Source organism: Taeniopygia guttata, chromosome 6 (assembly GCF_048771995.1).
Source record: "Taeniopygia guttata chromosome 6, bTaeGut7.mat, whole genome shotgun sequence".
NCBI lineage: Eukaryota > Metazoa > Chordata > Aves > Passeriformes > Estrildidae > Taeniopygia > Taeniopygia guttata.
Genome location: NC_133031.1, coordinates 8,643,743 through 8,667,559, shown reverse-complemented (window position 1 = coordinate 8,667,559; position 23,817 = coordinate 8,643,743). Strand labels below are relative to the sequence as shown.

At 44.0% G+C, this 23,817-nt stretch overlaps 2 protein-coding genes across 5 annotated transcripts in view; both read right to left on the bottom strand.

Annotated features, from left to right (window-relative positions):
* Nucleotides 1-954, bottom strand: part of FAM13C (family with sequence similarity 13 member C) — a 124,411-nt gene extending 123,457 nt beyond the window's left edge. Inside the window, exon 1 of the mRNA XM_072930964.1 lies at nt 866-954. The gene's annotated coding sequence lies outside the window, so the exon portion shown is untranslated. The remainder of the gene's footprint in view (nt 1-865) is intronic.
* SLC16A9 (solute carrier family 16 member 9) lies at nt 935-22,071 on the bottom strand. Of its 4 annotated transcripts, none has more exons than XM_030275817.4 (7): nt 21,953-22,071; nt 15,184-15,240; nt 13,519-13,747; nt 5,554-5,697; nt 4,594-4,689; nt 2,156-3,064; nt 935-1,847 (listed from the first exon to the last, which is right to left on the bottom strand). In XM_030275817.4, exons 3-7 carry the CDS (start codon nt 13,712-13,714, stop codon nt 1,669-1,671), a joined length of 1,524 nt encoding a protein of 507 aa, XP_030131677.4. In that variant the 5' UTR covers nt 13,715-13,747; nt 15,184-15,240; nt 21,953-22,071; the 3' UTR covers nt 935-1,668. The 4 variants fall into 4 exon arrangements, with proteins under 4 accessions (XP_030131677.4, XP_030131676.4, XP_030131672.4 ...); XM_030275816.4 differs by lacking the exon at nt 21,953-22,071 and adding an exon at nt 19,161-19,307; XM_030275812.4 differs by lacking the exon at nt 21,953-22,071 and adding an exon at nt 18,287-18,564.
* Nucleotides 22,072-23,817: the final 1,746 nt, after the last annotated feature.

Below are 23,817 nucleotides of genomic sequence, written 5' to 3'. Positions count from 1 at the left end.
GTAGGTCTGCCCCACTCAGATGCTGCATCCCTCTTGCTTAATGAGGTGTGCAAACACAGTAACTGTGCACAGCACTTGGACAACACAGCCTGCTCCTTACATGCCTGCCTTTTACCTTGAGAATTATTAATGAGCCAGAACCATATCAGACACTTGAAGCCCACAGCACTGCTGAGAACTACTCAGGCATTTGCAGGCTGTAACTCAGGACTCGGAGCTTCCACCTCACCCAAGCCTTGCAACATGCTCCACAAAATATCAAACCTGCAGCGAGAAGCCAAAGTGCACAGGCCAGGCCACCCATGGATAGATTTGTCACTGCTACACAGGAGCAACCAGACAGAGCCTTGGCATGAGAGCAGCTCTGTAAGCAAAAGCCATTGCACAGGGCACACAGGGCAGGGCAGAGCCCGCAGAGTCATCCTGCCTTTGCTGGAGCACCTGCCTGGCTCTGGAAAGGCTTCATCACCACACGGTGTTCCCCCAGCCCTGCCAGCAACACCCAACATGCACGCAGGGGTAGCCTGCAGCTAGAAAGACAAGAGTCTCAAGGGCTCTCCCTCACTGACTTGTTTGATGTTCAAGTATTGCAACTCTTTCCCCATCAGCTTTCCCTGAACCTCTTCTGCTAGCCCTCCTCTATGCTTTTTCTTGCTCTGTTACTGCCTTTTCTCCTTGCTATATCCATTCTAAAAAAGGACAGCAGAGATGACACTGCTGTCACAATTTCCCCTTGTTACTCATGTCTACCTATTAAGCTACTATTAAGCTTTCTGCAGCAGTTTCAATCTACTGAACTGTGGTTTTGTAACAAGAGAGGCCCCAGGACCACCAGAATTTGGGTGCCTTACTTAGAAACACTCACCTGTGGGCATCAGTGAGCATCTCTCCAACGCTGATGAAAAGATTATCAACTTGCACAACCAAGTCAGCATTTTCTTTCACGGTTTCAACAATCACATTTATTCCTTGGTTTTAAAAGGTTTTGGTTCAACAGTTTTATAAAGAGGCTTCACAAAATGTGCAGTATTTATAAACATGGTTCTTAGTCGCAGTGGTAATAAGAATCTTTACTTTCATCATAAAGTTCACTTCAGTTATGCAACACAAGGTTGATTTTGTTTCCCCTCTTCTCCCTCCTAAAATTGGCACTTAATCATAAATTGAAGAAACTTTAAAAAGACAAAAAAGTTAATCTAAGCATGAAGTTAAAAGCACCTTGCCACAGTATTACATTTTAATAAGGCAAATTCTTGTTTTGTAAAGCCTAATTGTGCAACTTGGAGACCTATGGAAGGAGGCAGAAACGCCAGCTTTCTATAAAGAACAGGCCTTCATTTTTGCTTCAAAGTGTTCACCCCTCCATACCAACCCCCCTTAAAAAAAATACAGCTGATAATACAGCAGAACATCCCCTTTACAGGGAGAAAGGAAATTACAGTAGACAAAGGCTGAAAACACGGTGCATAGTACACAAAATAGGACTGTTTTTAAAAATAACATTAAAAAAAAAAGAAGAAATAGAAGAAGAAAAAGAAACTGAACAATAAGCAACAATGGAATTTTTCTAGTGGAAAGAGGATTTGTGGGCTTCATAAATAAGTGGAAAATTACTAAAATACTTTGCTATATAATATAAAAAGGCGCAAAGTGTTTTCCAGTTGTCACCTAAGCGTTAGATGCAACTTTGTAGGAGTAAGTGTTTGGAGGCAGCTTGGAGCTCTGATTGGTGCAGGCATTCCAGCAGGGCAGTGCTGCCAACAGCAGGAGAAATCCCCCCAGCAGGACACAAGAGCCACTGAAGTAGAATGCAGTGTCGTATTCCTGCGTCCAGTCGTAAAACCAGCCTGAGGGTGGGATAAGAGAGAAACTCATCAGGGAAATGTAACACAGCACTGGTCACAGAAAAAAACAACACTTAAAAAACACTCAAACAACAAAATAAAATAAAACTTAATAGGCCAAACCTAAAATACTGTTTGACCTTTAGACAAGGAATGTGTTTTCCCTCAAAGACAAATTACAGACATAATCAGCCAAACAGCTTTTAATTTTTGTTGCAGATTTTGATTTAACCTTTCCATTACTATTAGAAATGCAAAAGCATTTTGTCTGGTTGTGACAAGCTGATGTTCAGTTTATAGCTACGCCTTACCTACAATTGGTGGTCCAAGGCTGTTCCCAAGTCCAGCAAAGAACATCAATATCCCATAGGCATGAGTCAGTTTCTCAATCCCCACAGTCTTTGTTGTTACATATGGAAAAATCGACCAGTTCCCAGTCAGAAAACCCAAAATCCCAGAAAGCATTGCTAATGTAAGGTAACTTTTGGCGAATGGAATTGCAAACAAGGCCATTCCTGTCATTAATAAGGTAGTTACATAGAGATATAAAGTGTTAACCCACTTAAAATCTGCCAGTATTCCTAAAATAAGTTTGCCAACAGTCGTCATAATGCCAATAATGGAAATAAGGGGCATATAATAGTCATCTTCACTAATATTTGCACTTCTTGCTACATCTTCCATGAGCAGAGAAGGAGGAAATCCACCAATATCAAAGAGCAAGATGGCAACAAAGAGAGCCGAAAACACTTTGTTCTTGAAAAGAACCATGGTCTCCTTCCAGTAGGTCAAATAGAGCTGCCACTTCCTTTTGGCGAGTTGCTTGCAGAAGTTTGTCTGTTCTACAACTTTCTTTTTGTAAGTGTCTTTCTCGTTTACATTTATTGAGCTCAATGCATTCTTATTCAAAATGTTATCCTGTTTGCAATCAGGCCCATTGTTCACACATTTTTCATCAATGTAGCCCTTTTCAAGGATGCTAATGTTTTCTTCAATGGTCTTTTCCTTTTCATGGTAAACAAAATATTGATCTGGGACTTTGTCTACAAACATTTTCTCTGGTGGAGGAGAACTGGATGATTCCAAAGGCCTCATTAGGCTGCCACATGCTAATATATTTAGAGACAGGGCACCAACTATTAGCAGACACCCATCCAGTCCATACAGCTCAATAAGCTCTCTTTGCAGTGCTGCATATATAAAGAGTCCAACACTTGAGCCTATAAAAGAAAAATAAGTTTGGTTTAAACTGAAGAACCAAGACCATTCTTCAACCCTAACAAAATTCCACTATGAATACAGTGCTACAGGAATGGTAATTAATTTGTGCTCCTCTCTCCCACGTTTAATGAACCGGTAAATCATCAATCTCCTGAAGTCAACCTTCTTTGTTGAGTAGCCACAACATAAAAAAGTCTCCCAAGATATCTGAACACTTTGTGACAAACTATGCTAGCAGACACTTGATAAACAAGTAGGGTCAATACTATATCTGATTAAAAACATCAAAGAACTATTAAGCCACCCTTCTGCCCTGCACTCATATACATGTATCCCTTCAGGTACCATTTTGAGTTGGAATTTCCCACTCCAACATTCTCCCCTTTCTTTGCTTTGCTGCCACCTTCCTCCTCCCAGGCAGAAATGAGCCAGGAGTTCTCCAAGACCCCTCCTAGAAGCAGCCCTTGGCTGCCTGGTGTTTAAGGAGCAGGGTTTGCCTAGTGGGAGTTTACTCCAAAAGCATTTATGAAGCTCTACAGGACTAAACATGCATTTGAGAAATGTGGCTGTTCAGAAGAAAACACTGAAGAGTGAGGGATTACTAGGAGCACAAGCATTTAATGCAATCCCAGTCATTTAAAGGAAAGGCTCATGGTTGAATTGAGCACATATCCATTTTAACCAGTGGATGTCCTCTAACAAACACAGAACATTAGTTTTCAAGTCAGTTTATATGACAAACTTTAAAATTATTTGCTGAGGACTCTCAGGTGCTAAACAGAGGAAAAATCAATTACAAAATCCATGCTTGTTTTGCCTTCCAGGTACTAAAATTAACCAGGGCACAATAAGATCAGGCTTTAAGGCAACCTACCTGGAATCCAAAACAAAGCCACTGTAAATGATCCCCAGAAACATTTCTGCAGAAGCTGCTCTTCACTCAGCCTGTGTGAATGTGGTATTAGTATCTCACACCACTGACTATACTGATCCTGTGTCTCCTCACTGACAGCTACTCGAGAAAAGAGGTCAGAGCAGACACTCCATGGCACACAGAAAGCAAGGCATGGCACAAGAGACATCTGTAACCATTCCTACTCAGGCCACTAAAAAGTGTAGAGGTACAGCTAATGTGAGGTAGTGGTGATGCAGCATTTATATCCTGCATCTCCAATCTCTTTCTCACCTCTGATCCTGGGTAAGAACAAAGAGGAAAAAGAGTATTCCATGGAATGTTTCCCCTCATTATCCATGGCATACAGCCCAAGCTACATGAGTCTACTTTTACTTCAGTGAATATCCTCTCCTCATCTATATTGATGGCTCATAGCATAAACCTGCAGGTGTAGTTACTATTTTATCTGAAGCCTGAGTTTTTCCTCTTCATTGCTACTGATATTTTGACTTAAGAAAGTAGTAACTTTCTTAAGTAACCGAGAAGAACATAATCTTCTGGGTTTTATTGCCAGGGTAATGGAGGCAGTATCAGATTTGAAAAGCTGGAGAGAATTACAATTAAAAGTCCTACCTGTTGAAATCAGACCAAGTGCAAGGCCCCTGTGTTTGTCAAAATACTGGCACGTGATGGTAACTGTTGCAGTGTACAAAAGGCCACATCCAAGACCTGGATGAAAAGAGATATAAAAGATGCTCTATTCACATCCTCTAGGAAGCGAATGCCCCTCTGTTATCCCCCAGGTGATGCCACTGTGTACCCTGGGTTCTGAGGTACCCTTTAACCCTGGCTCAGCACTGTCCCACCTCCCTTCCCTGCCCCTGCTGCTGAGCCTGGGCGGAGCAGGCTGGGTTTGAGAGCTCCCAGCCGAGTTCTGGGCTCTGTGGAAGGGCTGCAGGGCTCCGAGCCCAGGGCTGGCCCCGGAGCTGGGCAGAGCTGCCTCGGTGGCACCGTGCCCGGCCAGCACGACGCCGGCCCTGCTGGCCAGAGAGGTGCCCAAATGCCTGACACAGTTAATTTGATAAGCCACCCACAGCAGCACAGAGGGCAGGTCACCACCTGCCAGGAGAGCAGCGTTTTCATGCCTCCAGCACAGCATTTTATGTTCAATCCAGTTCTGTGGAGAACAGCATTGCTCCCTAATGATCTCTCATTTATCAAATTAGAATGAGTATGTGACAAAATTCCAGAAGAGATATTATTCCTTTAAGATTGGCATTTCATACCAGCAGAAGCCCTGCTCAATTCCAGCCCTAAGGTAAAACCTCAGCTTCTCCATCTCTAACAATTGTGTCAACAGAGAACAAACTGTTTTTAAACCCTCATGAACATTTACATTGTTTTTATCTCTTACTACATGGTAACAGCCTGCCCGTGCAGCATCCCTCTCTGCCCAAAAGTAAAGTATTCTTTGATAAACCAAGTCCCAGACTACCACTGCCTCCTGTGAATTAGTTTCCCATTTCATATTCATAAACCAAGACTCAAAATAATGAAGATTAAGTCTCAAAATGAAGAGAACGTGTTTCTTACCAACAACTATCCCATATGAAACATATAGGAAGTATATGTTAGGTGCAAAACTGCTCATCATGAGGCCCCCAGCCACCATGAAGCCACTGAAGATAGCTACTGGTCTTGCTCCAAAGGATGATACACATATACTGCAAACAGGACCTAGAGGGAAAAAACAGGAAAAACATTCCAAGCACCAGGAAGAACTTCTAAAAAAATCAATCTGTGGAAATGTTTCTTATTATAACTATTTAAATTTATAATTATATTAGATAAAAATTCAGAGCACTCATTTTCACGGGGTTCTCTGAAGCAGTCAGTTATAAAAATATTCAAGTCAGACTTGCAAATTTTTTCTCAAGGAGAAACTGAACATCAAGGCCATAAAAGGGTCCTCAGGCTGGGAGAGAAAGAGCAAGTGAAACATTCCTTACACATAAGGAGATCCAAAACATACTGGACTGTAACACTGTCACCACACAACTAAGCTGTACAAAAGTTCTGATAAAAATCTTTATCTTGAAACACAAAACCAAGGCAGACCATCAGCCAGGCCTTAAGCAAGCTGTTATTTTTTGACAGAGCACAAAAACTGTGTTTCAGAAATGCAGTATCTGTATTCATCTTGGTATGTGATTTATAAATCTGGAATGGAAAAACAGTATCTTGGGATCATGGTTGCAGTAAGAATGCCACCTGGTGCTTACAGAGAGGGAATATCTGCTGGCATACCAAGCAAGGACAAACACTCTTCCCCGATTTTAAAATATAATTAAATACCCACTAGTCAGGTGTCCTGCCAAAGAACCCTTTACTACCTATCTCTGCTCCTCTTGTAAAACTACAGAAAATAAAAGTCACTACTGGGAGTAGCCATAACAACATTCAAGTTCACTCCCCAATACTTCTGGGTTCTGAGTTCTTTTAGTCCTTCAAAACAAGAACAAAGTGAGGCAGAATTCATACCCTGCCTCTATTCAGTCAGTTCTCTCCCCATAGAAATTGCAGAACAAGCACTTATTCTCAGCTGTGTGACCTGGAATACACCTTTTAGTCTTAAGTAGCGTGCAAGCTTAGTGCCCTGCATAAATAATCAACCACAAGGGACTTGGCTTGCAAAGACAACTTATCTGAAACCCTGCAGTTCCAAACCTTCATATACAAACTTAGATATTAGCCTCATTTCTAAACTCAGCAACTTTGAGATTAGAAGTCAGATACACAGATGAATGCCATTATTTAATACAAACAAACAAAACCACCTTACAACATCTGCCTCTCATTGGAAGTGATACACACACACACCATGGTCGATTCAATCTGCAAAAGGAGCAATTTTGGAGTCTGCCATTTGTCAAGGTTAGTGCTCCCTGAGTCATGTAACAGGTTCCCAGCAGATGGGAGGTGAGCCCAGAAAGGTGATACGAGGTAAACAGTTGGAGCCTGGGGATGGTGCTTGCCTAGGTTTGTAGACAGGAGAGAGCAGCTGGGAATGCAGGCAAGGTTTTCCTGTGGTTGCCAGCCATGGGACAAGCAGTTCAGGCAGGCAGGAGCAGAGATTCGTCAGCAGGTGAAATGATCCTCAAAGACAAGGCAGGCCAGAACTTTTGCCCTACATTAGAGCTTTCTGCCCAGGGAACATAAAGGGGGGGTGAGTCTGAGCTGGGGCTTATCCAGGCAAAGAGTCAGAGTTACAGAGGAATCAAGAAAATATTCCAGGAAAGAAATGTTTAATTGGATTTTGGAAGCAATGAAAAAGGAAGATCTAAGCACTTACTGCTTCTCAAGAGTCAGCACACTGTGGGAATGAAAGCTGGCCAGCATAACCTGGGCAGAGTAACATGCTGAGAACAAAAGCTAAGAACATTGCTGATTCTTAGAATTAATCACTAGAATGGGCAAATTAAGATTGGTATGTTTCTTAAAACCATGGGATTAAAAATAAACAAAGGATTGACTCTTTATTATATAAAGAATTAGTCTACAGTAAAAGAAGGCAGTATTAACGTAACACAATTAAGCAGAGGAATTTGCACTCTTTCTATTCTTTATTTCTGACCTACTACCTGGCTAAAACAAACAGCATTTCCCTTCCACCTGCTCCCTATATTTTGACACAGCTACTTTCAGAAGGTCTCTGTCCAGTCTGGGGTGGTGGTGCTGATACAGACATCACTGACCCTTCCTAGAGCATCCGAGGGGAAATGGGACCCTCTGACCCCAAGCCAGAACAAGAGAGACACAGAGCTGAAGGACGTGGCTTCACAACCTGACAAGGACATCTCCACTGGATCATGACCAAAAGCCTCCCTGACAAGGCCCAAGGAGATGTTCTTCCAGCCTCTCTGCTTACAAACTCTAATCCCAAAGGAGAATAAAGAATACAAAAAGATCTTTTCCCCTTAACATGGAAAACAACCTGCACAAAACTGAGGAACCTGCTCCAGTGAGCTCAGTATTAATCTGCCATCTCACACAGCAAGACACCTGGCAACTCAGCAATGGCCCTGTTTATAAGAAGGAGTGCCAGTGTAAATATTAAAATAATTATTATAGGTCTCTGAGTTGAGCAGAGAAACAGATCCATCTTCCCATTCACACTAGGCACGACTTTCACACTCATCACACTGCTACAAAATGAGTCACAAAAGAAAATCCCCTGACAGCCAGCATCTTTGTCCTTTCCTGCCTCCTTGCACTGCCTTCCTTTCTCTGTTTCCCATAGCACAGGCATTTTTTCCCACCAGGCACAGCACCTTCTGTTATCACCATGGTATATGCACAGCAGTTGACTGTACACAAACTTGTTATTCTTTACAAATATTTGAAGCACAATGGGTTCAAGGCAGTAAATTCTAGTAAAAATCCAACTTTCACAGAGTGGGACTGAGACCTATGCTGCGGATTTTACTCAAAGTGGGCATTCTGAAGAATGCAGGAGTCTGCATACAGCCACACAGGAGACAGATCTTCTGTCAGCATAAGGGTTTTCATTAGCTGACTCTCACCATACTGTGAACAACATAAAAAAATCCCAGTGGCAATCCTTAAAAGCAAGCATGAAAAATAGCTTTTAAACCAGCATTCTGTTCAGTTTGCCAGCAGCTCCAGGGGTTAGCACTGGAACTAGGACAATATTTTATGACATTGATAAATATTTACCTCTTTAACAAATAAAATCCCTAGGGCTTTTTCCTTTCCAAATGATGAATCTTAAACCTAGACCAAACTCAATCAAAAAAAGATAGCACCACAGTTTACTGGAATGACAGCTAACTCTAGGAAGAAAAACTCGGCACAGGAACAGACATTGCAACACAATTATCAGGGGAGCAGTCAACAAGATCCCCAGACAAAATGGGAAGCAGAAGGAAGATTGATTTTCACAGGAGATCTTCACACAGAGGGACTAAAGAGGAAGAACACCTAGGAGGGATCATTTGTACATTGATATTTTTATTAGGATTATTTTGAATTAAATACTTTACCCTCAGTGAGACCAGGATGTGTCAGTGAGTCCTTCCTGAGATGTAAAAACAAACAACCTGCTGAACTCAGGAACTTAAACCTGCAGAAATGTGCTGACCTCCTGACAAGTACAATGTTGTTTTGTTTTATGGACATCAAGAAACTAGCACTTTCTTCCTCAATACTTTCACATAAAGTGAAAAAAAAAAACCCTGCAGAACAACACTCCCTCTCTCTACTCACTAATCTCAAGAGTGCTCCTTCCTTCACCTCATATATGAAACCTTTTGCTAAACAAACTATATTGGACAACTGAGTTGTTTTTTTTTTTTATCACCTGCATTAATCTGACCCACCCTACCTGGGCATCTGTCCGAGCCTGTTGAAACTGTAGAGCAGAAAAAATGGTCATGGACTGCATGTAAAATCCACTGAACAGAATACAAGAATATGTTTTGCATCTTAAGCACATTTCTAAAACCTGCTTATATTAAATACAATATTCTCCAAATGCCTGTATTTTGGATATAAATATAGATCAGAGAAAAAACCTTTTCACAATAGGCAGAAACCCACCCCCAATTGATTGGAAAGACAGTTCCCTTCTAAAAAAGGTTGTTACATGAACTGGGCCTCTTTTCAGAGGAATCTTGCGGACACCCTTCTCCCCTGTGCACAAGCTATTTACAGTGTCCATACTTCAGAGTGGGGGCTATGGCTGTATGAGGTGTGTGTTCAAAAATATGTAGATGCTACAAAAGCAGTTGTAGAGTAGTAAAATTGTTGCTTGAAAACACAAAATTAAGCTTTTTAAACATCTAGCACTGAATGCCTCAGATCAGCAGAAACATCCCATCAAATTATCAAGGCGTGCCTTCCAAGAGAGAATCCTCCCTTTGCTCTCTCTCCATTAATTAAGGGAAGTAGGAATGGAGACATTGCTGATGTCTCGTCCTATGCCAAAGACTGTGAAGCCAACTCTTACTATAAACAGTTTTGGTGCCAATTATAGGCGCCAAGGTCTTTGTTTTGCTTTAACAAGTGGAACATGGATTAAATTTAATTTCAGGCTTCAAATGGATCCAAAATTAAGAACATTTGGGGAAGAAGAAACACATGATGTTCAAGAGTATATATAAATATCCTCCTCTGGCCTGCTTTAGAGTAAGGGAAACCTACTAAACTTTTTTGATTTCTTCCTGTGGAACAAGCCCTGAGCCATGTGCCCCATCTGCCATAGCCTGGCCAATGTTGTAACACCTAATTCTGCAGGGCAGCTCTCACCTCTGCCTTCTACAGTAACACTGATGCTTGTCTTTCAGTGTTCTAGCACTGCTCTGTAAGGTTTCATCACAGAAAGTCATAAGCCAAGCATCCTGTGAGGAGGAGCTCAACCAGGTCCCTGCCCCATTCCCCTTGCAGCTGACGAGGTGAAGAGTTCAGCTCAGGCTGGACACTGCCTCAGCAGCACCGCCTGTGCTGCGAGCAGAAGGACAGAAATCAAACACCAGGTGCCCAGGAAATGAATCCAAATAAACAAGGTGCTGTACTGGGTTTCTATGTCTCCAGTCTAAGTTTAGCTCTCACATAAGTCAGAAGTAAACATTTTAGAAAGGATACCAATGCAGCAAACGTGAAAGTGCTCACCAGCATCACCTTAAAGAAAAGGTTGCTTAAAAAAAAGTTTCAGACTACATGAACAGGAGGAAGGGGAGAAGACAGAGAACCTTTTTCTGTGCCAGATGCCATATAGATCTTCTTGGGTTTGGTGAAATTACAGTACTAATACAGCAGTCACTGGTCTCTGTTACCAGTTACACTGGTCTCTGTAACTTTCTGTGTTACAGAAGCTGGTGAATGTGATTGCCAGTGCTATCAATGAGAAAAGTCTTCCTAAGACAATGGACCCTGATTTATGTCCTATCTGTGGCTGCTAATCTACAATAATTGTCATTCCTTCTCCAATCTGGCATCTACAGCTTCAGAAAGGTGATGTTAAGTTGAAGAAAGCTCACAAAAGAGTCTTAATACCTCTCCAGTAGAACCTTAATTAAAAGTGTGGGAGTCTTGGCAAAAAGACTGTATCAAGTTACAGGCTTTAAAAAAAATTAAGAAGTAATTTGGTTACAATCTCTAGACATCCATCACACTAATCAAGGGGAACTTCAAAACATACCACTTAAAGATAACACTATTAATCAGCTGAAAACGAAAAACAACTTGTATCATAAGATTGCATACTTTTAAGGAGGAAATTCAGTGGATTTGTCATTAGGGTCAGATCCCAGCTTGACAAACAGTTGCATTTCAGGTAAAGCTGGGAACACAGAATTTGTTTTCAGTCAACTCTGATAACATCAATGTAATTAAAAGACCCTCCCTGTACTTTCTTTTGAAGGCATAAAAGGTAGGAATTATTATTAAGCTTCTGAATGCCAACCTGAAAGAATAAAATCACATGGACAGACAGCATTCCTCCTAACTTGTCAAACCTTCATTAATCATTCCATATCAAAATCAGTCACAAGAGCACCTTTGATTTGTATTATTCATCATTGATTTGTATTATTCATCATTATTATTGCTGCTGTCAGGGTTTAACCCCAGCCACAACCAAGCCCATGCAGCCACAATCTCGCTCCCCACCAGCAGGAACAGGGAGACTCAGAAGGGTAAAAGGTGGAAAACTCTTGGGCTGACATAAAGGCAGTTTAATAGGGGAAGCAATGCACACTTTGCATGCAGGCAAAACAAGCCAAGGAATTCATTCACTGCTTCCCATGGCAGGGCAGGTGTTCAGCCATCTCCAGGACAGCAGGGCCCCATCACGTCTGATGGTGACTCGGAAAGACAAATGTCATCTCTGAGAAGATCCCCCCATTCCTCCTTCTGCCCCCAGTTTATTTACTCAGTGTGATGCCCCACGGCATGGAGCATCCCTTTGGCCAGCTGGGGTCACCTGTCCTGAGTGTATCTCCTCCTGACTCCCTGTGCACCCCCAGCCTCCTCACCAGCCTGGCAGCAGGAGCAGCAGAAAAGACCTTGTCTCTGTTAACCCTGCTCACCAGTAAGAAAAACATCTCTACATTATCAACCCTGTATTCAGCACATATCCAAAACACAGCCACTGAGAAGAAAATGAACTCTAGCCCAGCCAACAACCAGCACAGCTACAAAGCATGCTGCTGAGAATTGCTCACAGTAGCAAGACAGAGGGCACTAAAATCTGGAAACTAGCACAGTGTTGACATAAGGGAAAGGGGACCGAGGCTCTTAACAAAGCCAGAGACTTCTGGTCTCCTATGAGAGGGTGTTCTCTTGAAATTTCCTTCTGCCTAGTTTTTCCTAGAGTGATTACCTTGTTTGTCATTATTTTCTTCCCATTTCACTCTTTCACTCAAGTATATTTAGGTCTTGATGAATAGCAGGAGTTAATAGCCATAACACAGGAAATGAAAAAAGGATGATGGAAGAGCAATCTACAGTTCTTTATCAAATAACACTCTGAGACTGAATATTGTCTTCTTGTGCTTAGTGATCTACCTGCCTTTGCCCATTTCTCTTCTGCCTGGAGGTAAAAAACCCTAACACAGGTGTGAGACCAGTATTTGATCAGTTCCAGGGCCATACAAAGCACTGTTCTTTATTCAGGTCTGTATTGCTATTGGAACATCAACTTTCTTCTGAGGAGACTTTCCTCAGGATTCTGAGCCACACTTTGTCCATTAAACCACATTATTGCTTTTGCTTGCAGCAGCTGCCCTGCTGAGAAGAAATTTTTTCCCGATTCTGCAAATAGATAATAGTTCCCATGGTGAATCTTTGAAAAACAGAAGTTCGTGATACAACCCAGTAAATATCATGCCTGATATTAAAACACCAACCTAGGAATTTTCAAGGTGGAGTTTTATTTACCTAAAATTCTGCTGTTACTCTCCAAGTGACAATGTCTTACTACAGAAAAGCTTCCAGTAAAGTTGCTTTATTTAATGCTACTGTTACCCATAACTTTCCAGCCTTCAAAGGGAGTATTTTCTCAAATAGAGAATGCAAAGGAGCCCTCACCCACCCTCACTGGTAGGTTTACTGCTAGAGCTGAAAACTTAGTAACTAGTTTATTAACTTTCTTTCCATAAAGCAGTTGAACCATTTCAGACTAACAGCTTGCACTGATTTTAAGACAATAATGTAAATGTTAGTTTTAAAGTCTCATTAAAAAAAAAAAAGCATAAACAAAACTACTGTTCAGCTTCTCAGAGTGTGGCTTTTCTACTTTATTCAAATACAATAATTTTGAATTTTCTAAAGGGAATATTTTTATTGCTCATTTATCATGATAGTGCTCTGGTTTATGCAGAGTGAAACTATAAATGTTATCTTCTTACCCATCCTGACATAAAACAAAAATGCAGCACCCTCATTTGCAGCTATCTTTGATACAATTCCAAGAGCACGCAGAGACAAAAGCATCAATTGGAAATGTTTCAGTTTAAGACATACTTCTTCTGCACTTACTGGCAAGCAATCCAATTCCATTGGCCAGTGATCCAACCCAAGCAGTCTTGCCTTTCCCTTCTCCAAAAGCATCCAGCCACTCTAAATACAAGACTCCCACCGCCAGCGGTGATCCATAGCACAGGAACTGGGTGAAGAAGGAAACCACAACAATCACCCAGCCCCAGCCACCATCTGGTGGCTTCCGAAATACCATCTTGGCAGCTGGGTGCAGAGGCAGGGGCAGCACCTGTGCAAACAAAACCCAAAGAGAACAGAGTGTTAGAAACAGCCTGACCAGGGGCTGTGAGCACAGGGGAGCTGTGCAGAGCAGTCACGTTCAGCCAGGGGCTGGCTCAGCCACCCTGCATGAACAGCACAGCTCGCAGTGCGGACACTGGAACTGCCAAACTGCACCTCTGCTGGCTAACAGAAACACCTAAAGCATAGTAAGTTGTACAGACACAAGCACTGTATGAGAGAAAAACATTTCATTTGCTGAGCTCTAAATAAGCCTTGTGAAACCTTCAGGCAATATCTGCCACGGTTCAATAAAAGAGCCCCGTGGTCACCTGCTGTTAAAACTGTGGACCTCGAAAAAGGAGCAAAAAATTTATACTCAGTTCCAATCTCAGCACAGTATCTTTCCAGTTGCTAAGGTTTTTGCCACCAGATAGTGCACTCTGAGAGAAGCAGATCAAGAGGAAGACTGACATTTAGTATTAAGAGTTAAGTACTCTGCTTTGTCAACAAAGCTATGTGTAGAGAGCTGCATCCAAAAATCACTTTGAATATATTAGTGAAGCGAGCTCTAAGGCTGTGTGCAGGCGTGGCTCATATGCCAAGACATGACAGCAGCAAACATGCATACAAAAATCTGCTATAACCTGTTAAGAGTGTCTGCCCTCTGTGCAGTTGGCACACATCAGCCTTCCCCAAACTGGCAATCACTGCCTGGACTCCAGAAATACCACCTGGCTCCTGTGCATGGCACAATCCATCACCTGTGTATCTATGGCTTTAAATAACCCACCACCCTCACATCTCAAGACTAGTGTGTGAATGTAGGGATCGATACTTCTAAAATCCAGCAAATTTAGAGGTTTTCCAAGCTACATTGCTCTGGAGTCTCCCTGTGCACACAGCCAGCCAGCCCTCCCTCTCTACAGGGAGCAATCTGCCCAAGTGATGAATACAAAACACAAGCTCTGCTCCTGGCTCTGCCACTAACCAGATATATGATTCTCAATAGTTTCATTTCCTTCATCCTGGAAGATAGAAAGAGGTGAGATCTTACCCTGTTTTCTTCATGAAATAGTCTCAAGGACCATCTCCACACTGCAGCTTAAGAATTAAGACTGCTGCAGTAACAGCTCTGCTTGGGAGACTCCCAAGAGGCAAAGCAGAAAAAGAAATGCATTGCACTGCCTTTTTGACTTCGGAACCCAGAGGAAATGGGAAAAAAAAAATTACTGCTGTATGAACGCAATGAGGAAAACAAGAAGACAATACAGAATTCCCATTTGAGACCCTCACACCCTTTTATTGGGCAGTTTTTAAAAATTTGCATGGAAAATTTACAAAAACATTATAGTACAAAATTTTGTGGAATTGTATAGAGACATGAAAAAGGACAGTTCTAGTTTACAAATGCACTTAAATACTACTTTGAGGGTAGATACTCACAGATGATGGCAAAAAATCTGTCAGCTTCCTATAAATGTACCTTCATGTGACAACCACCTGCAGAAAAAGAGCAAAGCAAGTTTTCAGCCAATGTATCACTGCAACAGTTAACACAACTGAAAAAAATGGTGACTTCACATGAAATTTCTTCTTTTTAAAATCTTCTCAGAGGAACTTCAGAAGCAAACAAGTTATCTCAGTGGAGAAGTACTGATTTCCTGCAATTAATTAACATCTGACAGCAGTCTTGAGCCCTCAAATAACAAAAACATTGCCTACTAATGTAAAATACATCCTGGGTCCTTTGGGAGTGATTTACAATTTTAATATACTGACTGTCCTTGAAGATACAACATTCCCAGTTACAAATGTTACAAAATTATTTGTTTCAGCTTATAAATGTAAGCTCTGACTCACTCCATTGCCTGATCCTGTGAGATGCAAGGGTGGCAGCTGGGATAGACAGAAGTCATAGGAACTTTCCTGTAACAATACCTTTTACACAAAAAGGGATCCCTGTATTTCTACATGAAATATTTGAGTTATTTGAATGCAGTCCCCAAGAGCTGACCTATGCATCTGTCCATGAATTAAGTCACTCACTTGGCTTGTTTTGTTCCTGCCTAGAGGAAAAAATAATGGAAATAAGGTAGTAGCTTTAAAAGCAGACAATGAGACAAAGCAAGGAAGTTTTCAGAAAAACTACAATAATGGAGGTAGACAGTGAATAGCCCCAACTCATATTTGTTTAAAAATAAACTTTAGAAAACAAACAAATTCGGTTTCCATTATATTGATGCCCTAAAATTTAGCACAAAGACAACTCTTGAGTTCAGTTCTGCTATTCTAAACATTTCATGGGAAGGGAACAAGGACTGGACAGGAGAGAAAAAACTTTTTGTAGTCTTAGGTCATGTAGTCTCTTCTAATAGAAAGACTAAAAACCTCTGGATTAGTTTTTCAACTGTTGCAATGCTGCAGAGTATAACTGAACTTAACCAACTGTAAAAATTTACAGCAGTAGAAGTACTGACCTTCTACATACTGACAACTCCTATTTTGTATCTCAGATCTCTTTTGCATCTTTTAGCTAAATAACAAAACTTTAGGTAGCAACAATCTCTATTCTCTGAATGTTCCAAGCCATTTACAGTCCGCAGCTGTAAAGTAAAAAGTAAAAAATGCCATAATTTTCCCCAAAATAATCCTCAGAGGAATAATAGCTCTATAAAATCACAGAGTTGGGTTTTAATGACCTGGCTTTCCCTTCCCTTCTCCTCTCTTTCCTTCCCCTCCTGTTGTTGCAGGTTATTCCTTCACCTCACACTGCTGTGTGCCCGATACCTAAACTGAGGTATTTTCTAACTCCCCTGAAGGCTCAAGGCCACAGAGAGCAGGGAGCTGCCAGACCTGCACGAGGAGCCTGTTCCCCAGAGCCTTCTGCTATGATAGTTAAAGATGTCCTGGACAACCAAGCCACTGCTGGGATCGTGGATATCAATCAGCTTCCTATTGGAACATTATTTAATGCTCCTCCAAAAGGGGCAAGTTGTACTGTAGTAGCAGGGAAAAGAACTGACAGTGAGAATTAAACCTTCACTTTCACGGACATCAAATCTGTGCATCGACTTGGGGGAGATCCAAAGTGCCTTTTACTATTTTCTGTCTGTGTAGAAGGAGGACACAAGCTGTAAAAGATAAATGTGGACACCACAAATGAAGAAGCAGAAGCCCACAGAGTGAGGGGAGTTAATAGTTTTGGGTTTTATTCTCAGAACCAACCAGGAAGACTTGTGTGATCCTGGTAACAGATAAACAACTGTTTAAGATTCAGGATTCAGGTGGGAACAGTTTCACAAACCTTTCTGTTCACTAAGCCTAGGGATATTGTTTCAGACTCCAGGAAACCAAATTAAATAAAAATACTGAAAAAGAGACATGAAGCATAAAGAATTGAATAGTAACTTGAAATTTGGTGAGAAAAAGCTTTTCAGTGAGTTGTACTCGCTGTGAATAAGAATCAGAGGAAGAGAGCTGCTTGATGAAAGCCTTTACCAACCACAACAAAAAGAAACCCTAGAGAACAAACTGAACAACAGTTTCAATGTGGAAAGAGAGAAGTGTCTGGCTGCAACTATTTGCTTTGCTCCGAGCACCATTATCACAACACTGAACTCCCTTCCTATAAATCTTAGATTTTGGCTTAAAGATGACAGATGAGCACAAAAAAGAACATGAGTACCACTGAAACATTAGCCCTCAGCACAGCAACTTGTATTAATCTGTGGCAAGAGGGACTCTTGAGAAAGACAGTAGCAATGTGATTGTTTCCAGTTTGTTCTTTGTGCAGCCAGAGCCCGAGTAAGTGTGTTGCTTTCTGCGAGCAGCACAGGGCTGCAAAGAAAGCTGATGTCAGCAGACACGCTGCGTGATTAACACTGGGCTCGTCAAGTTTTGCAAGGCACTGTTACAAATCAAGACGGTACCAGCCAGAAAAGTAACATCCCTCATTTTAAGCTGAATCAGACTTCTTGTGAATTTCTGGTTATTTTTCAGGCAAGTTCTTGCAACTCTCATCTGAAATTCCTGCTACCCTTAGCTTGCAAGTAACACCTAGAGCATGAGATTGGTGCACTATGGTTGCTTTTAACATGCTCATTATTTCCAAACACCTGCACGTGTACTGACGCAACAGCACAGGCATTGTATTAAATTCACTGGAAGATGCATCTGTACTTCCACGGCATCAGACTTAACTGATGTTCTGACCATAGTAGCTCTTGTGTGACACTGAATATATATGTATATACATATATATTTCCCTTCTAACTCTCAATATTTAGGTCTGCCTATTTCTTACATTTCTCTACTTGCCCTTCTGTCAGTCAGGCAAGAGAGCCGTCAATATAAATGTTTCCTTCTATTTCTCATGGATGACAGAAGTGTGAAATTTAAATCAAAACAAAACACCAGAACAAAACCTAACAACAACATAATGTTTTTCCATTGTGCAAAATTAGTTTACATTAAGAAGCATCAGTGGGGCAGCACATAAACCAGTCAGCTCTGTACAAATCTGTCAGCTCAGCAGAACCAGTCCTACCTGTTTCCAGAGCCTCACTGCTCCAGAGCGGATGGAAACCCCCCCAAAAGCACAACTTTAGTGCCTGTCGGTCACTAGCACACATCCATGTAGGCAGATGTGAGCCGGCGCTGCTACCAACCACCAGCCAACATGATTTACCAGAGATCTTCTCTGCAAAACGAGAGCACGATGCGCGCCGCCTTACGCATCACAACCTGCGAGGGTTCGCTTCAGCATCTGCTCCCTCAGTCCGTGCGTGCCCCTTGGCCGGGGGCTCCGTGGGGATGGATGGCCTCTTATAGCCCCCGGCTCGCCTGGCCTCTCCCCACGCCCCCGTGGGCCAGCCCCCAGCCCCGCGTTACACATTGACGCCTTGCAGCTCCAGGCCGGTTTCCACGGGAAGCGCTGATCCGCGCAGTGACGCGCACCGGGAGGTGACTGAAGGTCGCCCTCGCCGTCCCGACACCACCGCACACGGCCGAGCCGCGGCGCCCCGCTCGGGGCAGCCGCAATGGGCACACGCGGAGTTCGTGCCACGCACTGATGGCGACGGGCGCTCGCTGCCATGTGCCCGAGGCAGGTGCCGATATCGCACACCGCCAGAGCCCACCGGATGGCAACGGGACACGCCGGGAGGCACCACAGCCAACACCGAGGGGTGGTCGTCGATGGGCACCGCAAGGGATGCGCTCGCCCCGGGTCGGCGGCGCGATCCGCTCCTGTTGGCTCTCCCAAAGCCGCTCCCAGGAGACCGCGCAGAGCCGCCCCCGGGGCCCCGGCCCGGACCTGCCGCCCCCCCGCCCCAGCCCCGGCCCCTGCGGGGGCTCTGTCCAACCCGCCCCGCGCCCCCCGCCCCCCGCCCGAAGCGCGGTCCCGGTCCCGGCCCCGTTACCTGCGGGCGGGCGGGCGGCCCGTGGGGCGGGGGCCCGGAGCCGCCCCCGGGCAGCGGGGCAGCCCCGCATCGCGGCGGGCGGGCGGGCCGCGGCCGGCACGAACCGGTTCTAACTCGGGCGGGGGAGGAGCTGCCGGGGGCCGCCGCCGTCTCCGCCCGCAGCCCCGGCGAGGGGGCTGCCCCGACCCCCGCCCCTCGGGCAGGCGGGGACTCACCTCGCCGCGGAACGCTGCCCTGCCCCGCTCTGCTCCGCGGGCCGAACCCGCCCCGCCGCCTCCCCCTGCCCGGCTGTCGCCGGGGACAGGCGGACACGCGTCCCCGGCCGACGGTCGTGCCCAGCCCGGGCCGGGCGGCCGCAGCGGAGCCGTGCGGGAGCCGCCGCCGTGCCCCTGCCCGTCCCCAGCGAGGGCCTGGCCCCAGGCACGGTGACCCCACCGCCATCCCCCGTCCCCCGCTCCCTGCCCAGGCAGCGCAGGGCCGGTTCCCTCGGGCACTCCGCCGCGGTGCCCGAGGCAGCGGAACGGCCGCAGGACGGGGATGGGCGCTGGCTCCCGCCACCGGCCATGCCAAAAGGCCGCAAACCTGCGCTGCAGACAGCGATGCAGGCAGCGCACCTGCAGCACTGCCACCCCGGCCTACCCGCTCGGGGAGAGACAACTCCCTCGTGTATCGGCGCACCCACTGCCCGCAGAGGCAGTCCCATCGCAGCCCTGGCCCGGATCCGTGTGCATGGCACGTCCCGCGCTGTCAGACGCACGGCAAGGTAGTTGTAAAGTTCAGCCACCTGCAATATTCACCCTGCAGACTGCAAAGGCTGTCGCAGAAGCTGACTGAACACTCAGCAAGCCTCTATCCCGGGCGTGTTCAGCGTGACAGCTCTGCTGCTACCTTTACCCAATTAGCACTCAGGTAACCACACACCGCAGGTGGAAATATAAATATTCCCAGAGTTAAGTGACATTTTGAGAGCTGAAATATTCCTAGACCTGAAATTCTGATGCAACCTCAGATGTTCACAGCCTCTGCAGTTCCTACAGGTATGGCATCGCTCCCATTTTCAGACCTGCAGTCCAGACTTACTCCTTCATGCAATATTTACAAAGGTTTGTGAACTTCAAATGTCTTTGAAAGCGTCTTGATCCACACCTCGCAGTATTCAGGTAAATATCAAAATTAAGACTTGTTACTGGAAGGACTGACAGAAGAATGACATAAACTCAAGCCTCACTTCTAAGACATCTCAGCTGGCGTTGGGTTGTGTTGCGTATCTCGTGTCGAAAAGGGCAGCCAACTGAAGGGGGGGAGAGGGGGAAGAAAGGAGAACAGGAACTCCCAGAGCTCTAGAAAACTGTTCCAGGGAGGAGAACTGAAATAAATGGCATTTAACCTAGAGAGAAGGAAGAGGGGAAACATAATAGAACTTCAAGAACTCTAAGAGACTACTGTGAAGCAAAAGGAATGACATGTTCTAAGTATGCATTAGACAAGTGAAAGAGGTCAGTAGGCTTAAATTCCATCCCCAAGTAACTGCTGCAGATATTAGGAAAAGCTAGGCTAGCTTGTGCTTGCAGAGATTTCTTTGGGAAGTGCAGCATTTTGGGATCACGTGTGCTGGAGCTGCTGAAACAAATGACTGAAGACAGCTGCCCAGACAGTAAACAGCCACTGTTTACTTTGATTGCTTCTTGGGCTTCAGCACAGGCTGAAATTGAAAGGGTAACCAAAATCTTTCCATAGCCACACACAAGAGACAGCTGGGAAACAGCAATTCTGAATTATCTGTCCAAGATGTGCCGATTCCTTCAATCAAAGCCTCACTTCAATAAAAAACCTTTTTGCAAATAAGTGCATATAAAGCTCCAGTTCCCATTACAGTACTTGATACAGAAGCTTAAAAAATAATATTGTGGGCTAAAATTAAATACTTCACTCTTGCAAAATTGGTTTGTTCATGAGCATCTGAAAAAATCAGTGTATTCACAAGTTCACAATGGTTTAGCTGGACAGGAATATCCAGAAGAGTTAAGGCATGTCAGTGACAGGAGTACATTGACACACACTGGATCCTTATGCAGGGGAAGCAAGCCCAGTCAGATGTAAACCAAACTGAGTTCAGATCACAGGCAGCTTTGGACCTGAACAAGAAACTCCACTTGAGAATAAATATGCACTTTAAGTGAATATATATTGACCCTAATTGCTTTACTCTAACTTCTCTGAATGTCCTCCCGATGACAAGTCCCCTGTTTTAATTAAACCCATTCTTAATATGAACATGCCAGTCAAGTGCATACCATAATTTTGAGAGGCCAGCCTTGCTGGCAAGAAACAGAACTGGGAAAACAAGCCACAGAAAAACAAGGTTAGAGGAAACAGTCCCTCCTCCATGTCTCCTTTGTCCCTGGTTTCATAACAAGGAATCCAGCTCTCTGATCAACTCTAGGGTTCTGCTCACTTGGCCTACAGTATTTTGGCAACTGCCATTTGGGTTAGATGTCACATCACTGGTTAGTTAATCTTCTCATTTCTTCCCTTCGGAAACCCCTCCTACATGGCCTTCCAAGGCCCAGTGAATTGTAACAGTGCCATAGCTGCACTGTTCATAACCACACTTTAATCACACACATCACCAGAATTCTTAAATTCTCATTTTAAAATAGAAAATTAAGTAAAACAGTGAATAATTGCTATAAGCCACTTTCCCCCTCAGCCTGTGGGGCCTAAGAATTGAAAGGATAAAGGTACTTGTGTAGTATGACCAGGGATGAGAGCAGCACCTGGTTAAATTTTACCTGATTTTTGGTACACCATGGTTGCAGGATGTGCTGTTCTGGGTCACTCACAGCTGTACCAGTGAACAGATGACGGAGGAATGTTCTCTACTTCACAGCCAGTGCACTAGCAGCAGCTCCTGAAGGTACAGAGAGGAGAATTAGAGGGTATTCAAACAGCCATCCTGGTCCTTCCCAGCAAGGAATGTAGCTGGTGCTGAACACCCTAAATCCGATCAAAAGGATTATCACTCTGGGTAAAGAGGCAGCAGGTTTGGGGGGTTTTGGTTGAGGTTTTTATGTTTGTTTTTTTGCTTGCTTGATTTTAAAGAAGGTCCAGATTCTGCAATGGAGGAAAATCTCAAAACATAACCTAATTCTAAATATTTGATCAGTTGTTGTTCTTTAAATTGTGGTCCAGGCTGGGGAGCATCCTTTTGTATCTCTGCAGTCCTTATGCAACCAGCGTAGGAGGAGAGAGTCTGGAGTGAAAGGGTAAGGCAAACATGTGCAAAGTCCATTTTAGGTGTTTTGTTAACTTGCTTGTGGAAAATGTCCATTAATGATTGAAGAGGGAACAAGGTGAGGGGAATAATCAGTAGTTTGACTGGAGTTTAATCTAAGCAGACATATTAAATATTGATGCACTCACAGAGTCTAAAGGACACTCACTTGTCTTCAGCAGCTGGAGAAGACAACACTTCTGAAGTTTTAAATTAACCCTTCATGTGAGAGGTGAGAAGCATGAAGCTTGTCAAGTGCTATTTGACCACTTTAAGCAGGGTCACTACACCTTCTCTCAGATTTGTGTGAAAGGGAACAAGACTCTTTCAGCTGCAAAGAACACAGATTTCCTAGGAGATGCTAATAAAGCACCACAAAGCTCCCTGGCGCCATCACAATTACTCTGACAAGGAATATTGCCTACTTTGTCTGGGAAGAAGCAGATATAGTGGCAGAATTGTCCCTCCCACAGTCTGGCTGTCACTGATAACATTAAATCCAAGGTTTCCACCACCATCCTCTGCAGAGCTGTCCTAACACGGGCAAGGCCTGAAGTCTGTGCTCAGGTGAGCTGTGTCCCCAGTCTGTCTCACAAACCAGCCAGCTGCACACAAGGGAGATGGAGAGGAGCCCTGCACAGGAGCACGTGGTGACAAGACCAGGGGGAATGACTTCAAACTGAAAGAGGGGAGGTGTATAATAGATAACAGCAAAAAAGTCTTTACTGTGAGGGTGGTGAGGCCCTGGCACAGGTTGCCCTGGGAAGTTGTGGATGCCTCATCCCTGGAAGTGTTCAAGGCCAGTCTGGATGGAGCCCTGAAAAACCTGGTGTAGTGGAAGGTGTCCATGCCCATAGCAGGGGAGCTGGCACTAGACGATCTACAAGGTTCCTTCCAATCCAAACCATCCTAGGATTCAAATGCTGCTTTATAAATCAGTTTCCCATATTAGTCTTCAAGTCTACATATATGCAAAATAAACCTCACATGGAAAGCTTGTAAGAAAAGAAAAGCAGCAGTCATCTAGCTTTGAAAAACTGTAGTCTATAATTTCTTTTTTGTTTCATTGCTTTTACATGACTGAATGGGTGAAGGGCATTTTAGGTTCTTACACTACCCATGTAGGTAATGAGGACATCACCTGTATGTCCTCTTGAGGGTATTACCAAATGAGGGAAAAGCTATTTAATCAAAGAAATTTTAACTTGCTTATCACTTCAATGCTCTTGCTATACAACCCAATCAACCAATGCAGCGGCAAGGAGCGTTTTTTGATGATGTCTGAGGTACAGTTTCCTAGTAAAAGTTCATTGTAACAAACTAGAGGATTGTGACAATTTTTATGTAACATAATCTTCTGAATCTGTTGTATATATTTGCATT

Excerpts from the sequence above, each read along its gene's own strand:
- SLC16A9 (XM_030275817.4), bottom strand. The coding sequence starts at position 13,714 with ATGGTATTTCGGAAGCCACCAGATGGTGGCTGGGGCTGGGTGATTGTT. Across the intron at positions 3,065-4,593 it reads ACTTGGTCTGATTTCAACAG|GCTCAAGTGTTGGACTCTTT; the intron begins GTAGGACTTTTA and ends TTTCTTTTATAG. Across the intron at positions 1,848-2,155 it reads CCTTGGACCACCAATTGTAG|GCTGGTTTTACGACTGGACG; the intron begins GTAAGGCGTAGC and ends TCCCACCCTCAG.